The sequence below is a fragment of the Pseudonaja textilis genome, chromosome 1, assembly GCF_049901715.1.
Source record: "Pseudonaja textilis isolate UNSWEBS1 chromosome 1, rPseTex1.2, whole genome shotgun sequence".
In the NCBI taxonomy this organism is placed as follows: Eukaryota; Metazoa; Chordata; class Lepidosauria; order Squamata; family Elapidae; genus Pseudonaja; species Pseudonaja textilis.
In genome coordinates, this window is record NC_141990.1 from 179,253,565 (window position 1) to 179,274,552 (window position 20,988).

General features: G+C 36.9%; 1 protein-coding gene across 4 annotated transcripts in view; it reads left to right on the plus strand.

Annotated features, from left to right (window-relative positions):
- The window catches only part of CALCRL (calcitonin receptor like receptor), an 85,005-nt gene that overhangs the window by 50,400 nt on the left and 13,617 nt on the right, over positions 1-20,988 (plus strand). For 2 of the 4 annotated variants that reach the window (XM_026696936.2, XM_087919837.1), the window contains exons 2-8: positions 1,291-1,379; positions 4,319-4,487; positions 6,260-6,370; positions 9,678-9,790; positions 12,783-12,874; positions 14,761-14,887; positions 15,837-15,990. In XM_026696936.2, the coding sequence (XP_026552721.1) occupies positions 1,329-1,379; positions 4,319-4,487; positions 6,260-6,370; positions 9,678-9,790; positions 12,783-12,874; positions 14,761-14,887; positions 15,837-15,990 (817 nt within the window). In that variant the 5' untranslated portion in view covers positions 1,291-1,328. Of the gene's footprint in view, positions 1-1,290; positions 1,413-4,318; positions 4,488-6,259; positions 6,371-9,677; positions 9,791-12,782; positions 12,875-14,760; positions 14,888-15,836; positions 15,991-20,988 lie in introns of all 4 variants that reach the window. The other 2 variants (XM_026696934.2, XM_087919836.1) reach the window with 1 other exon arrangement.

The window sequence follows — 20,988 nt, forward strand, 5'->3', positions numbered from 1 at the left end:
TTACTGGTTCTCCAGAACTGATCAGAACCTGCCGAATACCACCTCTGGGAAGAATAAACAGGAAAGGAAGAGGGGTTTAAATGATTTTATGAAGATGCATTATATAGACTGTAAAGACAAACATGGGAGACTTGAATGAGAAGAAATACTGTAGGCAATATATTAAAAGTAGAAGAATGAATGAGGACATCAATATTTTTGTGGGAGAGAATAACCATTTGTTATCCAATTAAATGTAGACTATTGTCACTATCACTTAATTGATAGAGATTGTTTTTCCATTATTCATTGCTAATTATATGTATTTATTGTGTTAAATGTTTTTGAACTATAAGATTAATAAATGTGAACAGTGTTTATTTCTCTAAAGAACAATTCCTAAGTGCAAATTTCTTCACCTATAAAAGACCTGTGTGTATTATAGTTGCCTCTATGATAGATAGTTGAAAGCAGAACAAAATATTAGCTAACAAAATATGAATCAAGTTGTTATATTAGGTTGGGTTATCCTTGTTTCCTAGGCTTTAAGAGAAATTTAAAGGGAACTAGACATCTATTGATAGAATTTCCTGAACTGCTTTCTTCTTACATATTTTTTATCATAAATAAAGGAAAAAATAAGAAACACTTCCAGTTTCAAAAATTGTTATCTTCTGACTTTTCTTTTCACCCTTTCTATGTGTGCCTTCATCTTTTTTACTGGCTATGGAACTGAAGTAAATTTAATGTGGATACAAACTCCTGCAAATTCCCATAGTCAACAGTGCAGGAGTGTGAGAAATGAAGATCAAAACCAGATATGTTAAATATGGCTGAGTTACCATATTGGAATATTCTGACATTATATTTTTAGAGGCCATATTAGAGGAGCATTGAGACCTCCCCTTTACTGACCTATCATTCTTATTTCATTTTTTTCCCCAAGCTTCCCAAACAAAAGGAAACAACACAGACAAATTGGCCAGTCTTTTTCAGTTTATTTGTTTTCCCTCAGGGTTAAGACAAAAAAAAAGTATCTACTGCAGTTTGCTACTATTATTTTAATTCTGTTTAATAAATACTCAGAATACAACTTGGCCAGCATTGGATGCTTTAAGTTTCACTGGCTGAAGTGGGAAAGTTAAGTGCAAACTTCAGCTCTCCCACTGAAAGTTGAGTCATACCGTAAGTTATATATGGCTACTGAGGGGTAAACCAGACTATGTTCAGTGGGATATTTCCCCAGTGAATGAGTTTAGAATCGTAACCATAACATTTTAAGATGTTTATATTTTGTTTTGTTTTTTTCAGCTACAATTTTTTGCTGAATTGTAAAGCTACATTTAGTGATGGAAACCAGTTGGACTGTACAGCTGTTGCCTCTCTTAGTTCTGACATTGGTGAGTCTGTTCCCTCTACATGCACATCTGCAGGTATTTATATAATAGTATGTATACATGAAAGGGAATTGCTCTTAAATTTTGCTTGCTGTTACCTAGTTAGCTGGATGGATAGTTTATTGATTGATTAGTGGTGGTGCAGTGGTTTGAATGCAGGAGTTTGATTCTATTTTATCCTCACCGGCTAAAGGTTGACTCGGCCTTCCATTTTTCTGAGGTTGGTAAAATGAAGATTCAGATTGTTGGGGGCAATATGCTGATTCTGTAAACCACTTAGAGAAAACTGTAAAGCACTGTGAAGCGATATATAAGTCTAGGTGCTATTGCTAGTATTATGATATCAAATATAAAACAAAAATAAAATATGGGATAATTCCAGGATAAAATAGATGCAAGAAAAATACAGTAATAAAATACATATGTGTAAAATACAAAGTAGCAACGCTCCGGTACATACATTATTTTTGCAGGGTACTCCAAGTTGTTCAATATAATGGATCCTTTGATCAACCTCCTTAGCTACAAACCTAGCAGGAGTAACTGGAAAGATCCAAGGTAGCAATAGCAATAGCACTTAAACTTATATACTGCTTCGCAGTTCTCACAGCCCTCTCTAAATGGTTTACAGAGTCAGCATATTAGCCCCAACAATCTGGGTCCTTATTTTAATGACCTCAGAAGGATGGAAGTCTGAGTCAACCTTGAGCCTGGTGGGATCACTCTCCTGGCAGTGAGCTAGCCTGTAATACCGCGTTCTAACCACTGTGCCTCCATGGCATCCAGCCTTATGATCAGAATATCAATCACAGCACAAATTATGTTGTATATAGCACATATCCTTTGTGTGGATAGTCTCAGTTTTGGCTTCTTGAGGAAGGTTTCTGCTTGAAAGAAGTCAATTTTGGATATCTACTTGTTATCAGCCTTTCTCAACCTGGTGCCTTCCAGGTGGGATATCACTCGAAGAGTTCTGGATGAGAATTTTGAGAGTTGTAGTTTAGCATATCTTAGAATTCTAATTTAATGAGATATATTATACTGTAGATCAACAACATCTGTAACACTAACAAACATTGCTCTTAGAGTTGTTCCTGAGAGCAAATATGAAATAATGTTATCATTCCAAGATCCCAATTATATTACATGACATTTGACACACATTATGATGATGACATGTATATTTCCACTTGCTTGTCTTACATTCCAACAGCCCCATTCCATAGACATCATGCTATTTTATGTTTTAACCATGTTTTATTAAATAATACCCAGTTGACTGGGTTTCCATGACATACTGTGCCATTAATTATGGGTTACAAACCACAATGGCTGCTTTGACATTTCATGCTAAGCTAAAAACAAATAAATTATACTATGGCTTTTGATTTCTGATTTTTTTTCAGTACAGGTAGTTCTCACTTAATAATGGCAATTGAGACTAGAATTTCCATCTTTAAGCAATGTTGTTATAAAGTTGGTCATGTGACCAAACTATTTAGCAATAGCATTTCCAGCAATCCCCAGTTACCATTGTTAAGCAAGAATCCTGTGGATCATTAAGTGAGGACCTCACATAATCATAAATTTTGACTTTGGCCAGTTTCCCTGTTGACTTGGCTTTTCAGAAGCCAGCAGAGATTATTGTAAATCACAATTATATGACCACGTGTGCTGGACAATCTGTGGCATTTGAACTCCCTGGGTCTTTTCTTACAACCAATAGCAGTTTGTTTGGCAGAAGAAAAGATGGAAACAAATGCAATAGAAAACCTTTGCAGGAAATAACAGCAGTTTTTCCTTTCAATTGTCTCAACTGAAAGGAATTTAGGATTCTTAGTTGGAAACTGCAACTCCATGTGTCAAAGCTAAGATAAGCAGACACATATAAATAATACAAATCACAATATTTTTTACTAAAATTTTATTGATAAATAATATGATTTATGTTAAATTTGCAAAATACAAAGTGATGTCAACATTCCTTGCTAGAAGATAGTCAAACTCAAGATATTTATTGTTCATTGGAACACTTTTCTAGTCAGAATGTTAGCCAAGACAAGAACTGGAGTTTTATAGTTTATGAAAAAGGTATCATAACCTCCTTTCTGAAACTTGTAAGGCTTTTGCAGGGGTAACAGAAAATCACTCTAAATGGCAAAATAACAATAAAAGAATATTGGTGCAGAGGGGACCTTAAAGCAGCAGTGGTGTCTGCAGGATGATTTACAGGTCAAGTAGAACTCAGAAGTGAAAAAAACAAATTGTTACTTTATTACAAAAGGTTGCAATTATTAAATATGCTACAATAAGTGGACAGAGTTCTGGGTAAAGAGTGTTAGGGATCTAGACTATGTGAGGTGTGGCCTTCTTACTGAGACCACTTCATGACAATCTGTAAGCAGCCTCCCTTTTCATGATCCTTCAGAAGGATCGTGGAATTTTGCCTTCTCAAAATTGCAGTTTGGAGAAAGAGGCTTTTGCAGCCCTGTGAAAACAGGCTCCATTCTCACAATCCTTTGGAAGCCTCATTTAATGCTAACATAGCTGATTTGAATAATTTACAAAATTAGGCTGAGGTGTCCGAAACTCAACACATTTTAGACAGTTATACATGAGGGAAGGAGGGAGGGAGAGAGAGAGAGACAGAGAGACAGCAAGAGACAGAGACAGAGAGACAGAGACAGAGACTACACCTTTCAAGACATTCTTCAGAGGAATTTTTTATCAGGTAGCATCACATTAATAGATTCACAAAATAATGTGTATTAAAAATTGTGAACCTCTTTAATGCTCTTCTGCCCAATTACTTGGTGTGCACCTTTACATACTTCAAAATGGTTTCATCCAATTCAATCCATCCAATTCAATTAATACTCTGTATAATGTTTGCAATTATTTTGGTAACTGTGACAATCTAGTTTTTCTCATTATCTGTCCAGGCTTCTGTCACAGCAGTTCCAGATGAAAAAGAAGGAAACTGGTCCAGTGAAATGGGAATTAAGAACCATACAAACCATCAAGCAATACTAGGTGTAACGAATAATAAAATCATGACAGCACAGTTTGAATGTTATCAGAAAATTATGCAAACTACTGAAGAATATGAAGGTAAAACAATATATATCAACTTATTTTGATCTTGTTATTTTCCCTAAATAAAGCATTCTGTCTGTTAATTCATGCAAATATAATTTAAAAATGGTTTTTACCTACTAATACTGTGCTTATTGTATTTCTCTTGGAAATAACTTAATACTTGAAAGTATAAGAGCTTTCGATTCTGGTTTTCTTCCTGTCTAAAGGAGCAGATTTGATCTTTTAAAGTTCTTTACAAGAAAGCACTGGGAAGTCTTATATGTTCCAATAAATTTTTCAGTAAGGCATTCTAGGGTATTCTTATTTAGCGCTGTTTAATTTAACTGAATCGTGAGTTTATTTATTTTGAATGTGATAGTGCAACAACTATTTCGTTTGTTGGTTTATCTTTTGCATGTAACTGGCTTTGGGTTGTGTAAAGGAGTCAATACAATACAGATAAATTAATGAATAGAGATATTTGTTGAAAAATATTTTGCTGCTGAGATACAGTAGTTAAAGGCATACATTAATTTGATGGGCAGTGATGGGCAGTGGTACATAATTGTAACTTATCTGTTATGAATGAAAATCTTATTCAGCGTTGTAATAAACAGCAGCTTTATTTACACTGCAGAAGTAAAATTATTAATGTACAAACAAACCTTGAAAACCATTCTCATTGGTTTAGCAAAAGAAAGGGCTTTTTAAAATGGGGAGGAGGACTTTTTAGCAAATCAAAATATTTACATTAAGGGTTTATTTTTTGCAAAATGGGCAAGACATGAAGGCAAGCGTAACAGAATAATCGCTCCAACAGTTTGTAACTTTCCTTCTTATACTTCCTAAATTCCAAGAGAAGCATCCTAAACAAACCCATTTCAAGCAAGCAGAGAAGGAGGCCTTAAGCAGATGGAGAAGTGTGCAAGCGACCACAGCAACAATGGGCAGCAACAACTCTTTCTATCACCTCCCCAGAATAAAGTTCATCAGTATAAATCCCAAGACACTGGAGAAACAAAAGAAAAACACTGTAAAGAATTTCTTCTGCAAAGAATTTTTAAAAATGGAAAAATTCTGATAAAACATTTATTTCAGACAAATGTTTGTTTCAGACAAAAATATTTAGAAGCTTCCCTTCCCCCTCTCAGGATTAGCCTTGAATGTGAGTTTCCAATAAAAGTGATAGGTGTCCTAGTGATACCTGCAACTAAGAAACCTGCACAAGTGCAGAAGCTGAAACACTGATTTCAGCATGCAAAGAAAGTGTTCAGAAGTTGGGAGGGTGAGATGGATTTGCTTCCCTTCCCCTGCTTCAGTTGGTTTATTTTGTTTGGGGAAATTTATTGGAAAACAGTTGTGTTTCCAGGCAAGGTTCTTGCAAAATTGTAGAGTAACAGTTACAGGGTAAGAAAGCATGATCGTGAACAACATTGTTAAAACTTTTTTGTTTTTTTCTGCTCAAGTGCAGCATTTTTAATAGTCAAGATTTAGATGATGGTTTTAGAAGTCAAAATGGCAAACTTAGAAAGATGTAAACATCCAACAAGTTGTAAGTAAGAGCACAAAGCAAGAGCAATGGGTGGTATTTTTTCTCTTGGTAGAAAGGGGTTATACAACCAAGGCTGATATGGAAGCCTCTTTGGAAGCAAATACTGCATGTGTCAATCATAAGGAGTTTGGATTGGATCCAAATGTTTGCTTCTTTACAAGGAGAGGATTTTGTGTGTGTGTACAGAAAAAAATGTACCCAACCCTGGTAAATTAGGCTGAAATGCTTCAAATGATGCCTCTTCACTTTGTAGGTCCACATTGCAACAGAACATGGGATGGTTGGTTATGCTGGGATACTACTGCAGCAGGACAAACTGTAGAACAAAACTGTCCAGACTACTTTCAGGACTTTGACCCTTCAGGTAAGGATTAAGACGTACTGTATGTCTATTAGAGAAAGCCAGTAAAAATATTTTCGGAGCGCTGAGAATTTGGGTAGAATTATGTAAATTCAACATTATGACATCTTATTACTTCAAATGCATTTGGTATCATATGTCACATGTCAGGCCCGCACAAATTATAATGTGGCCCATTAAATGTCTGTCAAGCTCTGGAGAGAATAGTTCCAGGCAGGAAGCACAGATAGGAATTTAATCAGACTCCAGGATTGTTTTCATGCTTGGCTACTAGACTGTGCCCAGTGTGATACCGTGTTTCTCATAAAATAAGGCCAGGTGAGTGTGAAAGGGTCACCGCCACGGCACAGAAGGGCGGGGGGAAGCTGGAGCAAAGAAGGGCCGGGGAGAAGCTAAACTGTCCTTTCTATTGCTCTGGTGAGGACTGAATATTTGCAGGGGCTGGTTGGAAAGGCCTAATTTTGGTATGAACCTTGAGTCTTGGGGGGAGTTGAATGACGAAGGCACTCTGCACATGATCCGAGGCAGTCCTGCCACAGCTCACGGGTGGTGCTGCTAACAGTTTGGGGGAGTCTGAGAACTTCAGCGATGCCTCCTTTTCCCTCTCTCTCTCTCTCTCTCTCTCTCTCTCTCTGAATGCCTGAAAGAGCGCCCGTCATTAACCAATTAACCAACACCAGCCTCGGAATCCCCTATTTCGGCATAATTCGGGATGAGAGAGGAGCTGTAAAATCAGGAACTTGGTGACGAGGTGCAGGTTCTATTTTTTTTTTGATTGAGTTCAATCACGAGACATTTCTGGATTTCATCGGATGTCCGAGGCATTCAGAAGAACTTTTGAAAAACTTGCAGGTCTAACTTTGAGAAGCAATGAGTTCAGTCCTCTCAAATGGCGGAGGTTAGGGACAGTCTTTGGAGACCTCCCCTCTCCTTTAGCTGAGGGAGACCTGGGCGATTTTAGGCCAAAAGCTGCCCTGGAGAGACTGATCAGAGAATAGGCAGGAAAGCAAAACAAGAACACATTTGGGCTAAATCTCAGAATTTTTATCCAGACATAGATACACATGTGCTTTCTCTCCTGCCCTGCTGGTAGATTCAAAGATAACTAATGCATACTCCCCTCACCACAAGGCCGTTTCTATCAGCTGATGGAAGCTCCCCAAAGACAGAGTCACCAGCCACTTCTACCGGCCAATAGAAGCGGCTGGACTCTGACTTTGGGGAGCATCCATCGGCCGATAGAAATGGCCTCATGGCGAGGGGAGTGCGCACAAGCGCTTGCCCCGAGACCGCTTCTACCAGCCGATAGAAGCAGCTGGTGACTCTGCCTTTGGGGAGCTTCCATTGGCCGATAGAAATGGCCTCGTAGTGAAGGGAATGCGCATGGGCACTCGGCCCAAGGTCGCTTCTACCAGCCGATAGAAGCAGCTGGTGATTCTGCCTTCGGGGAGCTTCTATCAGCCAATGTTTTATCGGTAGTAGATCAGGGTATTCTAGCCTAGGCTACCTGCATGGCACTCCTAAAGGCAAGTTTTCTCCCCCCCATTCCCTCCCCCCCCCCATTTCTCTTCACCTCGTGTAGTTCTAATGAACAATGTGAGAAATGGTGGGGGAAACGCATGGTTTAAATAGGCCTAAATTTTGGGGGTGGGGCTTAATTTCACCTCATGCCTAGAAATCATGCTGGGCCTTCCTATTGGTGGAGGCCGTATTGTTGGAGAAACACGGTAGGTCATATGTTGTATATGCAAGAACAACATTATGGGTCTTCTTTATATTTTGAAGTATCAGATTTATGTTCCAGATGGACATTTGATCAAAGATGTTTCAAATAATTAGAAAAATCAAACTGTTCCAAATCTCTTGAAATAGTTTGGAATTTGCATGTGCAGAACAAGTATCCATAGATAGATTTGCAACTAGTTGCTTGTTGTCTCTCTTCATCTAAGTTCAGAGCTAGAGCACGAAGTCAGGCATTTAAGCAGGGTATTTCAAGCAATTGAGGAAGCTTATTAAGGAGAGCTTCTATTTCAGTTAAGAAGTTGCATTGATTATAATCCGTCATTTACAGTAATTATGTACATTTAAACCTGTTTAAATGCATATTTTATTGCTACAAAGTTAAAAATAGTAATTTATGGATTTAATGGAAGGAAGAGGAATGCAGATCAAAATAGGCAAGGAAGTGTTGAGAAAACATCTGGTTACATTGAATGAATTCAAGTGCTGGGGCTCACCCCAGGGTTGGTGTGATCTCTGAACTGCTGACTCAGTGGAGTGTAGAGTGAATGTCTGAAAACTGAAGAGCTATCAGTCTTACAAGTGTGTTTTTTTTAAAGGGGGGGGGACCCAGGAAGTGATGTCTAATCAATTTGACATCACTACCTGGAAAATCCTAGTCATCAAGTTATGGTTTAGCCAGCAAGTGTAAGATAAATTACTGAAGAAGGGTTAATTTGTTAAGCATTCCTGAGAATGTGTTTGGTAGAATTTTGATTGAAAGGGGGTACAGAAAGTGATAACAAGAAAAAAACAGAAGAATTTAGTAAGGCTTTCTGCCAATTGGTGGGCTAGATTAGATTTTTGCTGTTTAGGGGATTGTTGAAACAGCTGAAAATTGACAAAATATGTAATATATATTTCTTGCAAGACATAAATTGGCAGTATATAAAGGAATTGCTATATGGAAATAATATTTATGTAATTATTATGGAAGTAATAATTCAGTGAAGAGAAATATAAAAGTAAATTGAATGCAATGGGAATGTGAATGAGGCTCTTAAGAAATATGTATGGTAAATAAACATGGATTGAATACAAAAGTGAGTGACCAATCAGTAAAAAAAAATACATTGAAGGTCATATATAAAAAAAAATGCAGATCCAATTATCACATGCCATATTTGAGGTGGAAGAATGGAAATGGTTGTGGTTTGTTGGAATTTATGAGATTAAACTCTAAAGAACAAATGGTAATGTAATGTCTGAAGCATTGTCTCAAGCAAGATGGAAGCAAGGATGGTTTGCAAGCATAGGAAAGTATGGAATAAATACAGTTATTTAAATTAGTTTAAGCAATCTTTTCTTTTTCTTACTTTGTTCTTCAGATGTAATTGCCTTACTATTTATTATTCATTTTCTATGCTCTGCATAATGTTGCTTACACCAAAAGGGAATAATGGTGATGTGAGCATATGTACTGTATATGTGCATTTCAATGCTTTTTCCTGTTGCATTTATTGAAATGTTAACTCTTTTGGCACACAGAAATTATAATTCCACTTTTTTCTCCTTAATTTTTCTCCAAAAGAAAAAGTTCATAAGATCTGTGAAGAAAGTGGACACTGGTTTGTGCACCCTGAGAGTAACAGAATTTGGACAAACTATAGCCTTTGCACTCATCAAATATATTATAAATTGCAGGTAATTGCATTCTTGGGAGAATAAAGGATTTTAAAAGCCTAACAATTGTGAAATGTCCACTGTGTTAATTTCTTCTTGCTTGCCACTGCATTATATTTCAGTAAGGTTAATTAATTCACATTGCCATCCTAGAATAAGTTACCCTGGAAGAGGGCGCATTGAATTAAGCAGGGCCTATTTCTCTTAATGTTTATTAAGGTGTTATTTTATTAAATAAAATACAAAGAAGAGAAGGAAAAAATAGGAAATTAAGGGAAAGAAGAGGAAGCTATTGAATTACCGTGCAGTTGGTTTACAAATTGTATAAGACCGATTGATACAGTCCTTGACTTGACCCTAGAAACTTCATTCCAGAGGTGGGGGGCGGGGAAATAGCTTTGTTTGGGAAGGGCTAATAATGTGCAAGAAACCTGAGAACCTGTTCTATAAGAGCAAAAAATGGAGCAACAGTAGCAGCAGCAACAGTGGAAAAATACTGTTTCCATTTAGGACAAGCAATACACATCCTGTGTGACACCGTCCCACCCCCCAGGCACTTTGCTACCCATCCTATGGCTATATTTTTATTCTGGCCAATTAATCCTGTAGTGTTTTCAAGTACAGCAGAATCAAAGGCAGACAGCAGACCGATGCAGAGGTTCACCAGTCATGCAGCCTGGTTTGAAATCTGATCCTCTATTCAAGTTCTGCTCTGTTTTTTCGATGCATGAGAATCTGGGCAGCTAATCCTATGGACTTCCAGAAGTGACACCCAACCTGGAATCATTTCAAGAGCAAGCAAGGCTAATTTATCTGCCTCTTCTCTCTATGTGTGGATTATTCAGAGCTGCAATGACCAGATTTGACTGCTAGCTCGGTGGCTTTGGATCTGTCATGGGTGCTTTTTAAATTATACTCAACTTGATTGAGTCAAGGTCAAAAGATTTGAAAAGCACTGGAACTTATACAGTTATTCCCAGTAAGAGCTGAGGAGAAGTTTTATTTTGAAAAAAATATCCAAGATACAAAAGTGAAACCTGCAAACATGTATTAGTGATTTCTTTTTATGTCTATTGTCTTGAACTACACCCTATTTCCGTTTCAATTTATACTATGCACTATTCTACATACTATAGTCTACTACTACAATTTAATAATATATACTTACCTGTTCTTAATATGTTATATTTTACTATTTCTACTATAACTATACTATTACTATTGCTTCAATACTATTATTACTATGAAACAAGGTTTTAACTCCTAGAGACACTGGTCTATCTTTAAATCCTCTCTTCCATCCACTCCATTCCTCTCTCTCACTCTCTCTTTCTCTCTCTGACCGCCCCCCCACTGCCTTTCTCTCACACACACATACCCCTCTTCTATTGTGTGGTATACATTAGCTTGTGTGATATATTGGTGAAGGTGACAGACCAGGTGTGGCAAAATCCTTGCTTTCATCAAAATCAACCACAGTCCTTCTCAGCATAGCTTACCCCAGAGGAGGAGTTGTGAGAGTAAAATATGTGGAGCAATAACAGTAATGGTGTGTTAGCACATTTCTTTAGAGTTAGAATCTCCCCTATCCAAAAAAACCATGTTTGCCTAAATTTAATTGTGCCCTTCCTATGAACTCCCTATAATTCCTGGCACAAAAAGATTACCAGTCCTTTTGGCTGTGGAACATTAAACTCCTAACCTTGATGGGACAGCTACAATGAAACAGAAATATTTGATAGAGACAAGAGAAGTCAAGTTTGCTGTCTATCTCTTTGTTTCAGAAATATGTTCTGTTTTCCCTGCATATCTGATTGCCTTAATTGCATTTGTGCTAGTATTTGTTTATTTCCCCTCCTCCTGAAAACACGGTGGAAAATTCGTATTTGCCATGTCATCTGTAGTGTATAGATTTCCCTTCTTATGCTGTTTACAACCATACTACAATACACATGGCTTTCATAAAAACAGTTTGGAAGTATGCTCACTTGTAGAAAATGAACTCAATATGTATGTATATACTTAGTATATACTCAGAACGTATGCTCACTTGTAAAAAGAAATAGGGATGACATAGAAGAAATTAGTGCAGTCAAGTAAAATGTATAGAAAAATAAGTAAAATATTGTTAAGCTACAGCATAGGAGATCATGTTAGTATCGCTGTTGTGTTTAACAAAATAATGCTTGAAGTTTACGAGCATAGAAGTGCTCTTTGTTTTCAGAGAGACTGCACTACAAATAAGCAAGGCAGGATAATTGTTAAAAAAATCAGCTCTCATTAATATTTTAAAGAGTTAAGATCTGATATAATTTATCCCTTGATAACATTCTTTCTGATAATTCATGGTACCTATCAGGACAAAATCTCTCAAAATATTATACAATAAAATAAAGAGAAGTTCTAAGCTTGACATAAAACACATGCTTCGTTTTTAGGATAGAACAAAATGCTTGGCGCATTTGGATTTTTTTCTGTCAGTTCACAGCCAACTTGGTAGAACATTTTGAGCAGGATGGCTCCAAGCTCAGATTTTGTTTTCAGATTCTCAGTTCCTACAATAAAATACTTAAAATAAAGAACAGAATCACATTTTCTTTAAAAGAGTGGCAAAAGGAAGTCATTTTTTAAACAGTTTTTTAAAAGCCCCAGTGATCAGAAAATCAGAAGAAACAAAAGTTCCTATTTAAAACTCCCCAGAAATTCTTAGCAGAGGGACTTCAGAATGAGAGACCACCAGTGGAAATGGTCACCCTTGTCCTGCCAACTTGATCATCCTTAAAGAAAAAGGAGATAGATTTTGGAAGATAATCAAACTAGCCTCTAACTAGAATTTCAGAAATTGTTGTCACCAACCCTAGCCTACCTTGCCATTAATGAGATATGCTGAAATGTTTCTCAGGTATTAGATTTGATATTCTTGTTCTCGAGCAATTATTTTGCAATAATGTTTGGGCTAATATTTAGTAAACTATACTTAAGTGCTCATTCTTCTTTCTGCATTTTATTATAGACAGCTCTGAATCTGTACTATATCTCTATAATTGGCCATAGCCTTTCAATTGTTTCACTTCTCATTTCCCTTGGCATATTCTTCTATTTTAAGTAAGTATAATTTTCATTTCTAAATTGCATTTACTCCTATAGCATATCCAGTAGTCGTTACCTGTATGTAATTAATATGTTATCTCTGGCATTCTGAGTACTAATTTACAGCAAGAGTTGTTAAATTGTGTTCATATTGTCCTAACATTAAATTTTTGAAGTTACCTCACAGAAAACTGTTGGGATCATATGACTTCAAAGTCTGTACCTGATTTTATAGCAATTTTGAAAAAGGAGAAACATATGAAGCCACTGTTAACTGGGATAGGTATATAGAGACCAAACCTGCAAGTACAATATAGCTTATATAATACAATTTTTCTGGCAAGTTGTACGCCCAAATATGAATTTGTATACAGCCCATATGCATGACTGACTGTTAGTGGCAATTGATTTAAACTGCTGTGGTAAATGTCCTTCAAGATTTCAGAAATCAGGAGAAGGAATAATTAACCTACAAGAAATATACACTGTGTCACAAATCACTCTGACCTCTGTTTTGTTCTCTATATCAGGGGTCACCAAACTTTTGGACCTCAGGGACCACCAAACTCATAATTTTAAATCCCAGAGACCCTGGGAAAATCCCAAAAAAAGTCTGCAGGAAAATTCCCCACCCCAATTTCTTATCTATCAATCATTCTTTATTTGGGATTGCAGAATACCATCTTCAGTTCCATTCTCAGGGGGAGAGGCTTCATGCAAGGAAAGCAGCAGAAGCAGCAGAAGTCTTTCTTTCTCTCCCCCAAACTCTGTCAGAAATGAGTCTTGGTGAGACTTGTCACACCGGCACAGCTTCTTGGAGCAGGATGCCTTGCAGGGTCCAAAAGACTCATTTCTGGCAGAGTTTGGGGGAGAGAAAGAACGACTTTTGCTGTTTTCCTTGCATGCAGCCAAAAGCAGAAGAAAGAAGCAGAAAGAAGCAACCCGGTGGCCAGGCCTGGTGCGTGGGACAAGTGGAGCAAGTTCCCCCTCTGCCTTTCCCCCCCTCCCCTCACTACCTCGTCTTGTTTGCAATGCAAGTGCTGCAAGCCTTGTGTTCCCACAGACCATGTGGGCAATTGCTTTGGGAGGTGCTTTGGGGTGACATTTCTCTGTGGACCACCAAAATTTTCTCATGGACTACCAGTGGTCCCCGGCCCGCTGGTTGGCGACCACTGCTCTATATTATATAAACAATTTATTGCTATTCCAAAACTTGAAAAACTTCAGTGTAAAGCTCTTCTATCTCATCCAAGTAAAATTTTAGGAACTTTGGCTTACATCTAGAATACATCTTCTGCCTTAATTTTGTTTTTAAATGAATGCTGTTTATATACTTGCAATTGTTTCTTTAATGTACATTGATCATATTCAGAAAAATATGTAGTTATCTGTTAACATGCATCTCGTTAAATCATTCCTTCTTTGTGGGTGAAGAATCTCTGCTTTTGTTCTGTTCAAACCAGAAATCAATGGTGATCAGGTTCAAAATAAACCAGGATACTAAACAAATTTCAGAATATAGCGTAATATTTTCTTTTGTCTTGATACTGATCACTGTAGTTTTCTAATGTGGACAACTTTCCCAAATTAATGGCTTCCTGGAATAATTAGGTTACTATGGCCAATTTTTAACTCACAATGTAGAGTGAACATTTGTAGAATATTTTATCACACAAGACTTGGAGCAATGAGGGTAAGTTAATGAATTCAGTTCAGAGAGTCAGTTGGGTGACTGTGGGCTCTTTCTGGCTGGTTTAGAGGGTCAAATGTTCTTGAACTACAAAACAACTTTCCAGTTAGCAATTAAACTGCTAACAAGAAACTGTTGTGTGCAAAGGAAAAAAATAGCCACACATTTTCTGCCTCTCTAACCTAACTTTCTCTTGCTCATTTTCTTTCAGGAGCCTCAGTTGCCAAAGGATCACATTGCATAAGAATCTCTTTTTCTCTTTTGTTTGCAACTCTATTGTAACAATTATTATTCTGTCAGGAGCTGCCAACAGCCAAGCAGTGGCTGCAGATTACCCAGTAAGTGACTGCCACATTAATGTTTTTGCTGCTTCATAAAATACCTGGCAACATAATCTACTAAACTCAGGGGAATGTCATTCTATGTAAATATGCATAGCTTGTTAATTAAGCAATTATAATAATCAGTGAAATAATATGAAAGAGGAGCAGTATTTATAGGAAATCTCATATGGTCCCCGAATATAATCCTGATTATTCTGTATTATATATTCATGGGTAATATATAGAAACCAGAAGGTCATGAGTTCTGGTCCCACATTAGAAACAGACCAACTGGGCAACCTTGGGCAGTCACTTTCTCATAGTCCTAGAAAGGAGGCAATGGCAAACCTCCTCTGAAAAAGCTTGCCAAGGAAACTGCAGGGACCCATCCAGGCAATCTCCAAGAATCAGGCACAATTGAACAGAAGAAAAAAATATCTTGATATTAATCTATACAGTAGCCTTCTGTCTTTCTTTCTCTCTCTTTGGGGTCCTTTCAACTGGATATGTCCATGTTATTTTTTTCGGCAATATTTTTCATAAATGGTTTGCCCTTGTTTTTTTTTTTTTTCTGGCTGAGAGACAGAAAGACCGAGAGTGGCTAAAAGTTACCCAGCTACCCTAGGCAGGACTAGTACTCACACTCTTCCGTTTTATAGCCAGGTGCCTTTAACCACCAAAATATCCTTAATCCCATTGATGAGAGTGGTAGAAATTGCTGCTAACTGTATCCATGAACATCCATACCTTATTAATTTCTGGATGGAAGTGGCTGCCTAGTGGCACCTGTAGACTCTCAACATAAGGAAATAAGTATCTTGTTATAGTGGTTTGAATGGAGCAGTCTTAGAAATTTGTTTTCTCTTTGTGCTTCCATTGTTGCTGGTCCAATACAAATTGAGTTGGTTTTATCCCCTGCATATTACAAAAATATATATAATTATATTGGTCTTTTCTCCCATAGGTTGGATGCAAAGTGGCACAATTCCTTCACTTTTACTTAACCGTTTGCAATTACTTCTGGATGCTCTGTGAAGGCATTTACTTGCACACTCTGATTGTGGTGGCTGTATTTGCAGAAAAGCAGCATTTACTTTGGTATTACCTCCTTGGATGGGGTAAGCTATTTTTCTTCTTCCCCTCCCCCTTCCTAAGTATGTTAATATCACTTTCTGGACCCACTCATACTGTAATTTTAATTCAAGGGGAATTTTAATTTATCCAAAGAAAACCCAGCAGCAATTTGTAACCTCTGTCACTTTCTTTATGCAACCAAGAGATTCTAAATATCATTTTACATTACCACGCCCCACACTAGAAATATATCATTTGTGGCTTTTAAGTGTGTATTACTGACTCACAAATCTTATCTTAGCTAAATGGGGAATGTGTTGGGCAGGAAATGACTTCTTTGATTTAGAAATGTAGTCTTGTATTAGGAAAGGGCATAAGGTCATGATTATTCATTGTTTCCCATCTTAGGAGTGTTTATACAGGCAACATTATTTGTTGAAAAAAAATATATTACCCATTCCTACACTGGGGGATAAGCCCACCATTTATTTTTCCAGGAGTTCCTTTGACCTCTTTTGTTCCCAGAGTAAAAAGAAGCCACACCTCTTGAATAACCTAAGCTTTTCCCCCCTTTAATGGGTCAATAGGCGTTGATTTGCTTTATTCTCTAATTAAATTCCAAAGGGGAGGAACCCTTTCTCACCCTAAATGTCTTGCATCATCTAAGTGCACCTCCTGCCCCAAAGCCCACAATTGTGTTTACGATTGTTTATTTGTTGCTAATGCATCTGTGGTCCATCACTTTGGCTGACTAAAGATGCTATTTCAAGTTCAGTTTTGCATCATAGGCTCTGAACTTGTGATGAATTCTAGCCTATGCCGTCTCTCACAATCATGTAAAGCCTCTTTCCAACTGAAAATGCATCTTTAGAAAAGCAGATGTGAGGATTAATCAGCAAATATTATAGGCATTTAGGAATGGTTTCTAGGTTTAGCCAAAATAATATGCAAATAATAGGAAAGGAATTATTTAGGTTCATGTAAGAGGTGATCTCTGCACTTGTGGTATTTTGAGGGAATAGAATAAGCTTCAGTACTTCATAGTCTATTCTCTCCTGGTCTCCTGTCAGGGAGAGAAAGACTAGAAATAATTTCTGGGGTTTGGAGAAGACTGGGTTTTTTTTCCTGATATTGGAACCTCCTAATAACCATCTTTGTTATGGGCAAAATTATGGTAATAAATACAGGCCTACCTTGTGCAGGATTATTATCACCATAAGCTTTTATTCTTTTATAATGAGTAATTTAGATTTGAGCCTACTGTTTAAATCAAGGGTGTTGGATGTTATGTAGCCTCTGGGATCAATTTTTATTCTTTCATAACACATGCTTATTTTAAGATTAACAATCCATTAAATGTGGATCTAACTGAGAGCTTTAATTTATGGAGACCCATGTACAGAGACATTTTAATGTCACTTTAATTAGATGAATCAAGGCTTAAATCAAGGTGGATTTATAGCTTTAAATGCCAGTGTTATAAAAATAAATTGTTCTATATTAAAACATATTTATTGCTAAGGTTGATTCTAATTCTCTATGGGTATCAACTCATTTCATTAATTAGTGGTAACTGTGGTTCAATAAATCAACCATGAATATGTGTGTTCGATTGTTTGTGTGTTAAACTTATAGTTATTTCTGCTATTGCAAAAATATCCAAATGCAGATTTATATAATTCCAAACCAGTTCTTAAAATTTCTTGATCATTTATAGAAAACATATCTGTAAGATCAGCCATCAGGTGAAATTTCTTTAGAAAATCAGCCTTCTCTTGTTTGTTTTGCTGTTTGTATTTTACCTTTTATGATAAAATAAAATAAATATACCTAAGCAGAAAATTAGCCTTCCCCCAAATTAGGTATCCTAATTTGTGTGGACATCATCTCCCAGAATATTCTTCAGTAACTATTTGCAGTGGAGAATTCCATACAACACATTTCTGTCGGTTGCTGCTCTAATTCAAATGAGACTTTGACAGCATTTGAAAGCAATGGTGGCTGCCTCCAAGAAACCATACCTGCTGTTTTCACCACTTTGCAATCCTAGTCTCATGATGCTGTTGTATAACAAGGTTAGCCAAGAGACTTTTTTTCCCCAATTTTTTTATTTTTATGTTTTACACATCTCTTCATGTGAGCAACGTGATTCCAGATTACAATATTTATACATAGTCATAGTTACACTTTCAACTTTCTTAATTAATATCACTTCAAATTATTATCCATTTGACTAATCTTTAGATAAATTTCCCTTTCATATTTCAATTCATTAATTCAGTATCAAAATCATTTCATCCTCACATATATTTTCAATTCTTTATCCTCTATTGTTTCCATTTTCAGCATATCACCTATTTTATGCTACCTTATGTGTTGTTAACATCTATAACTTTCTCAAGACCAATATATAATTAGACAGTCAATGAAAGAAAAAATGAGTAAAAGTAAAGTAAGATTAATACATTTAGGATCCACAAGGTATATCCCCACATCCACAATATGTCTTATATCTATTCCAGAGATATTCATATAATCTTATCATATTTTTTCTTTGTTTCCAAAATTAAATGGGTAAATGGACGGCTATCATTAGTTAGGAAGCTAGGTTTGATAGCCGTCCATTTACCCGGAGCCAAGCTGCACTAAAGGCCTCCAATAAAGTAACACAATGTTGCCAGCCAATCAAGAGACAAAAAGAGCCAAAAAACAGACAGGAGATATTAGAAACACCAATCAAGCAGAACACAGCAAACTCCAAGACCAATAAACACAGACCAAGACTCCCAACCAATCAGGGTGAAGAAAAAACCATTCTGGCACAGCAATAGGCTGCCCCAAATTTAAATCTGAAACCACTATAAAAGCCTGACTCACAGATGAACACTATACAGAAGCCTGATGATGGCAGATGAGATTCTGCTAAAACGTCGCTACAACTTTAAAAGCACAACTACAATGACGTGGGAAAATATCCGAACAAAGCTGAATGCCATACATGTAAGTACCCACGAAAACTTTATATATATATGATTAATAACAATAGAACCCTCTTAATATCACTCATTCCATCTTCATTTTTCTCATCTATAATTGTCTAATAATCTTAAGGTAATTCCCAGTAAGTTATAAACTTCAAATCTCCCCAGTCTACATTTCTAATAAAAAATACAAAGATACATTCCCATGTGGTGTCCCCCTTTTATGCTATATCTAACCCTTATCTCTAAATCTCTCGGCCTTGTCATTTCTCTTAGTTTTAGCCTGTTTTCCCTTTACTAAGTTTTCCTGGCATTTCCGGTGGCACTTCCATCAAGGATGGACGGAAACCGTGATCGTGCACGGCTTCAATCCATGCTTACCCTGTTGGGGGGATCTCTTCGGGACTGAACCATCAGACACACCTCGGATCAGTGGGAGAAAAGGGGGAGACTGCCAGCTGGGTTGAGGGGAGCCGCATCTCCCTTCCCTGGCTTGGTATACTCCCCTGGAAGACAGGGAGAAGTGGCAGTTTTAATGGCTGCCCTGAAGACAGGAAGCTACTGGGACCTAAGTGTGTGCTGGAGAGGTGAAGTGGTGAGCGGCAAGAGAAGCTGAACCTTTTGTTTTAATAACCCTGAAAAGCAGAAAGAAAGATTCCTCACTTGAGAGTACAACAGTGGCAAATAGAAAACAAGAGGACAATATAAGGTAAGTAAAAATCTGGACTACAAAAGAGCTGTAACGAAATTAAGGACAGAATTGGGAATAATATACAGAACCTGGCATTAATTATGCATTGGATAAAATGCTTAACTTGCTTGGAATTGATTATATGTTTTAAAAAAGCCAATGGTTGAAATGCTTGAAAATTAGCATTAATTTAATTAGAAAAAAGGGGAAAAAAAGAACTTTGAAAAGTGGAAGTGATATGGAGCACCACCTAATAGTACAAGCCATTTTTTTCTGGATAGCTTTTTGGAAAATTACTGGTCTGTTAAATGTGTGAATGAGAAAAGACATGAAATAAAAGACTTTAACATAACAAGAACCCTGGAAGCTTAAAAGAAAAAATTGGAGATTGCAGCAAGAGGACAAAGGAAGGCAATATCTTGGGGCTGTTGGGGGTTGACTGTGCAAAGGAAAGAGAAGGACCAATAAGGAAAAGAGATATAAATGGAGTCTCTTGGCAAGGATTACAATTAACTTTAATAAAATAAAGAATAACACAATTGATTAAAAAATGGAAGAAGCAAGCAAAGAATTTAAGTTGGAACTGCAAACTATGAAAGAAATGATAAAAGAAAGAAGGGGTCTATTGGACACACTGGCAGAAAAAGTAATGTAATTTATAGCAGAACAAAGGAATTCTAGAGAGGAGGAGCTAAAGGAAGAGGAAAACAGCCAAGATGGACATGAAGATTCAGAGACATTGCCAAAAGACACAAAAGGAACCAAAACTAAGACATTGATGACAGAGATCGTAAATAAAAGAGGAAAAAGCTCCCAAGAGTAAGCAGCAGAAGAAGAAGCTGTACAAGAAGAAATTTCAAAAAAGAGAAAAGGAAAGCGGGGGAGGAAAGATGGGGGACTGACAGATGGAAATAAATGTAATATTAGAGGAAAAAAGAGGGATAAAAAGGTTAGCCAAGAGACTTGAACAGTCAGGTAATAAGCTCCTGTACACACATCCTGGAATCTACTTTCTCCATGAGACTAGATTGATGAAGCCAGACAGAGTTGGAAAATATCAGAAATCTGAATTTAAAACTGTGTACTCCAAAATATTCTTGTGGACATTTTAATTATTTACTGGTTGAGTTGATTGCATCCAAAAGGACAACTAACAGATATGGAGCATAATTAAAATATGAATATAAATAATGCTAAAATGAGGAGGAGCAGGCGCCAAGAATGGTTTTGAATCCGCCTGACTGTAATTTTGGCTGACCTGAGTCAGAGCAAACTGGCTGACATCCAGCCTGAAGTGTGTGTGTGTATTCTGAGGTTCTTGCGGGTATTTGTATGTGGGTCTTTGGTTATTCGGGTTTTCTCCCGCGTAA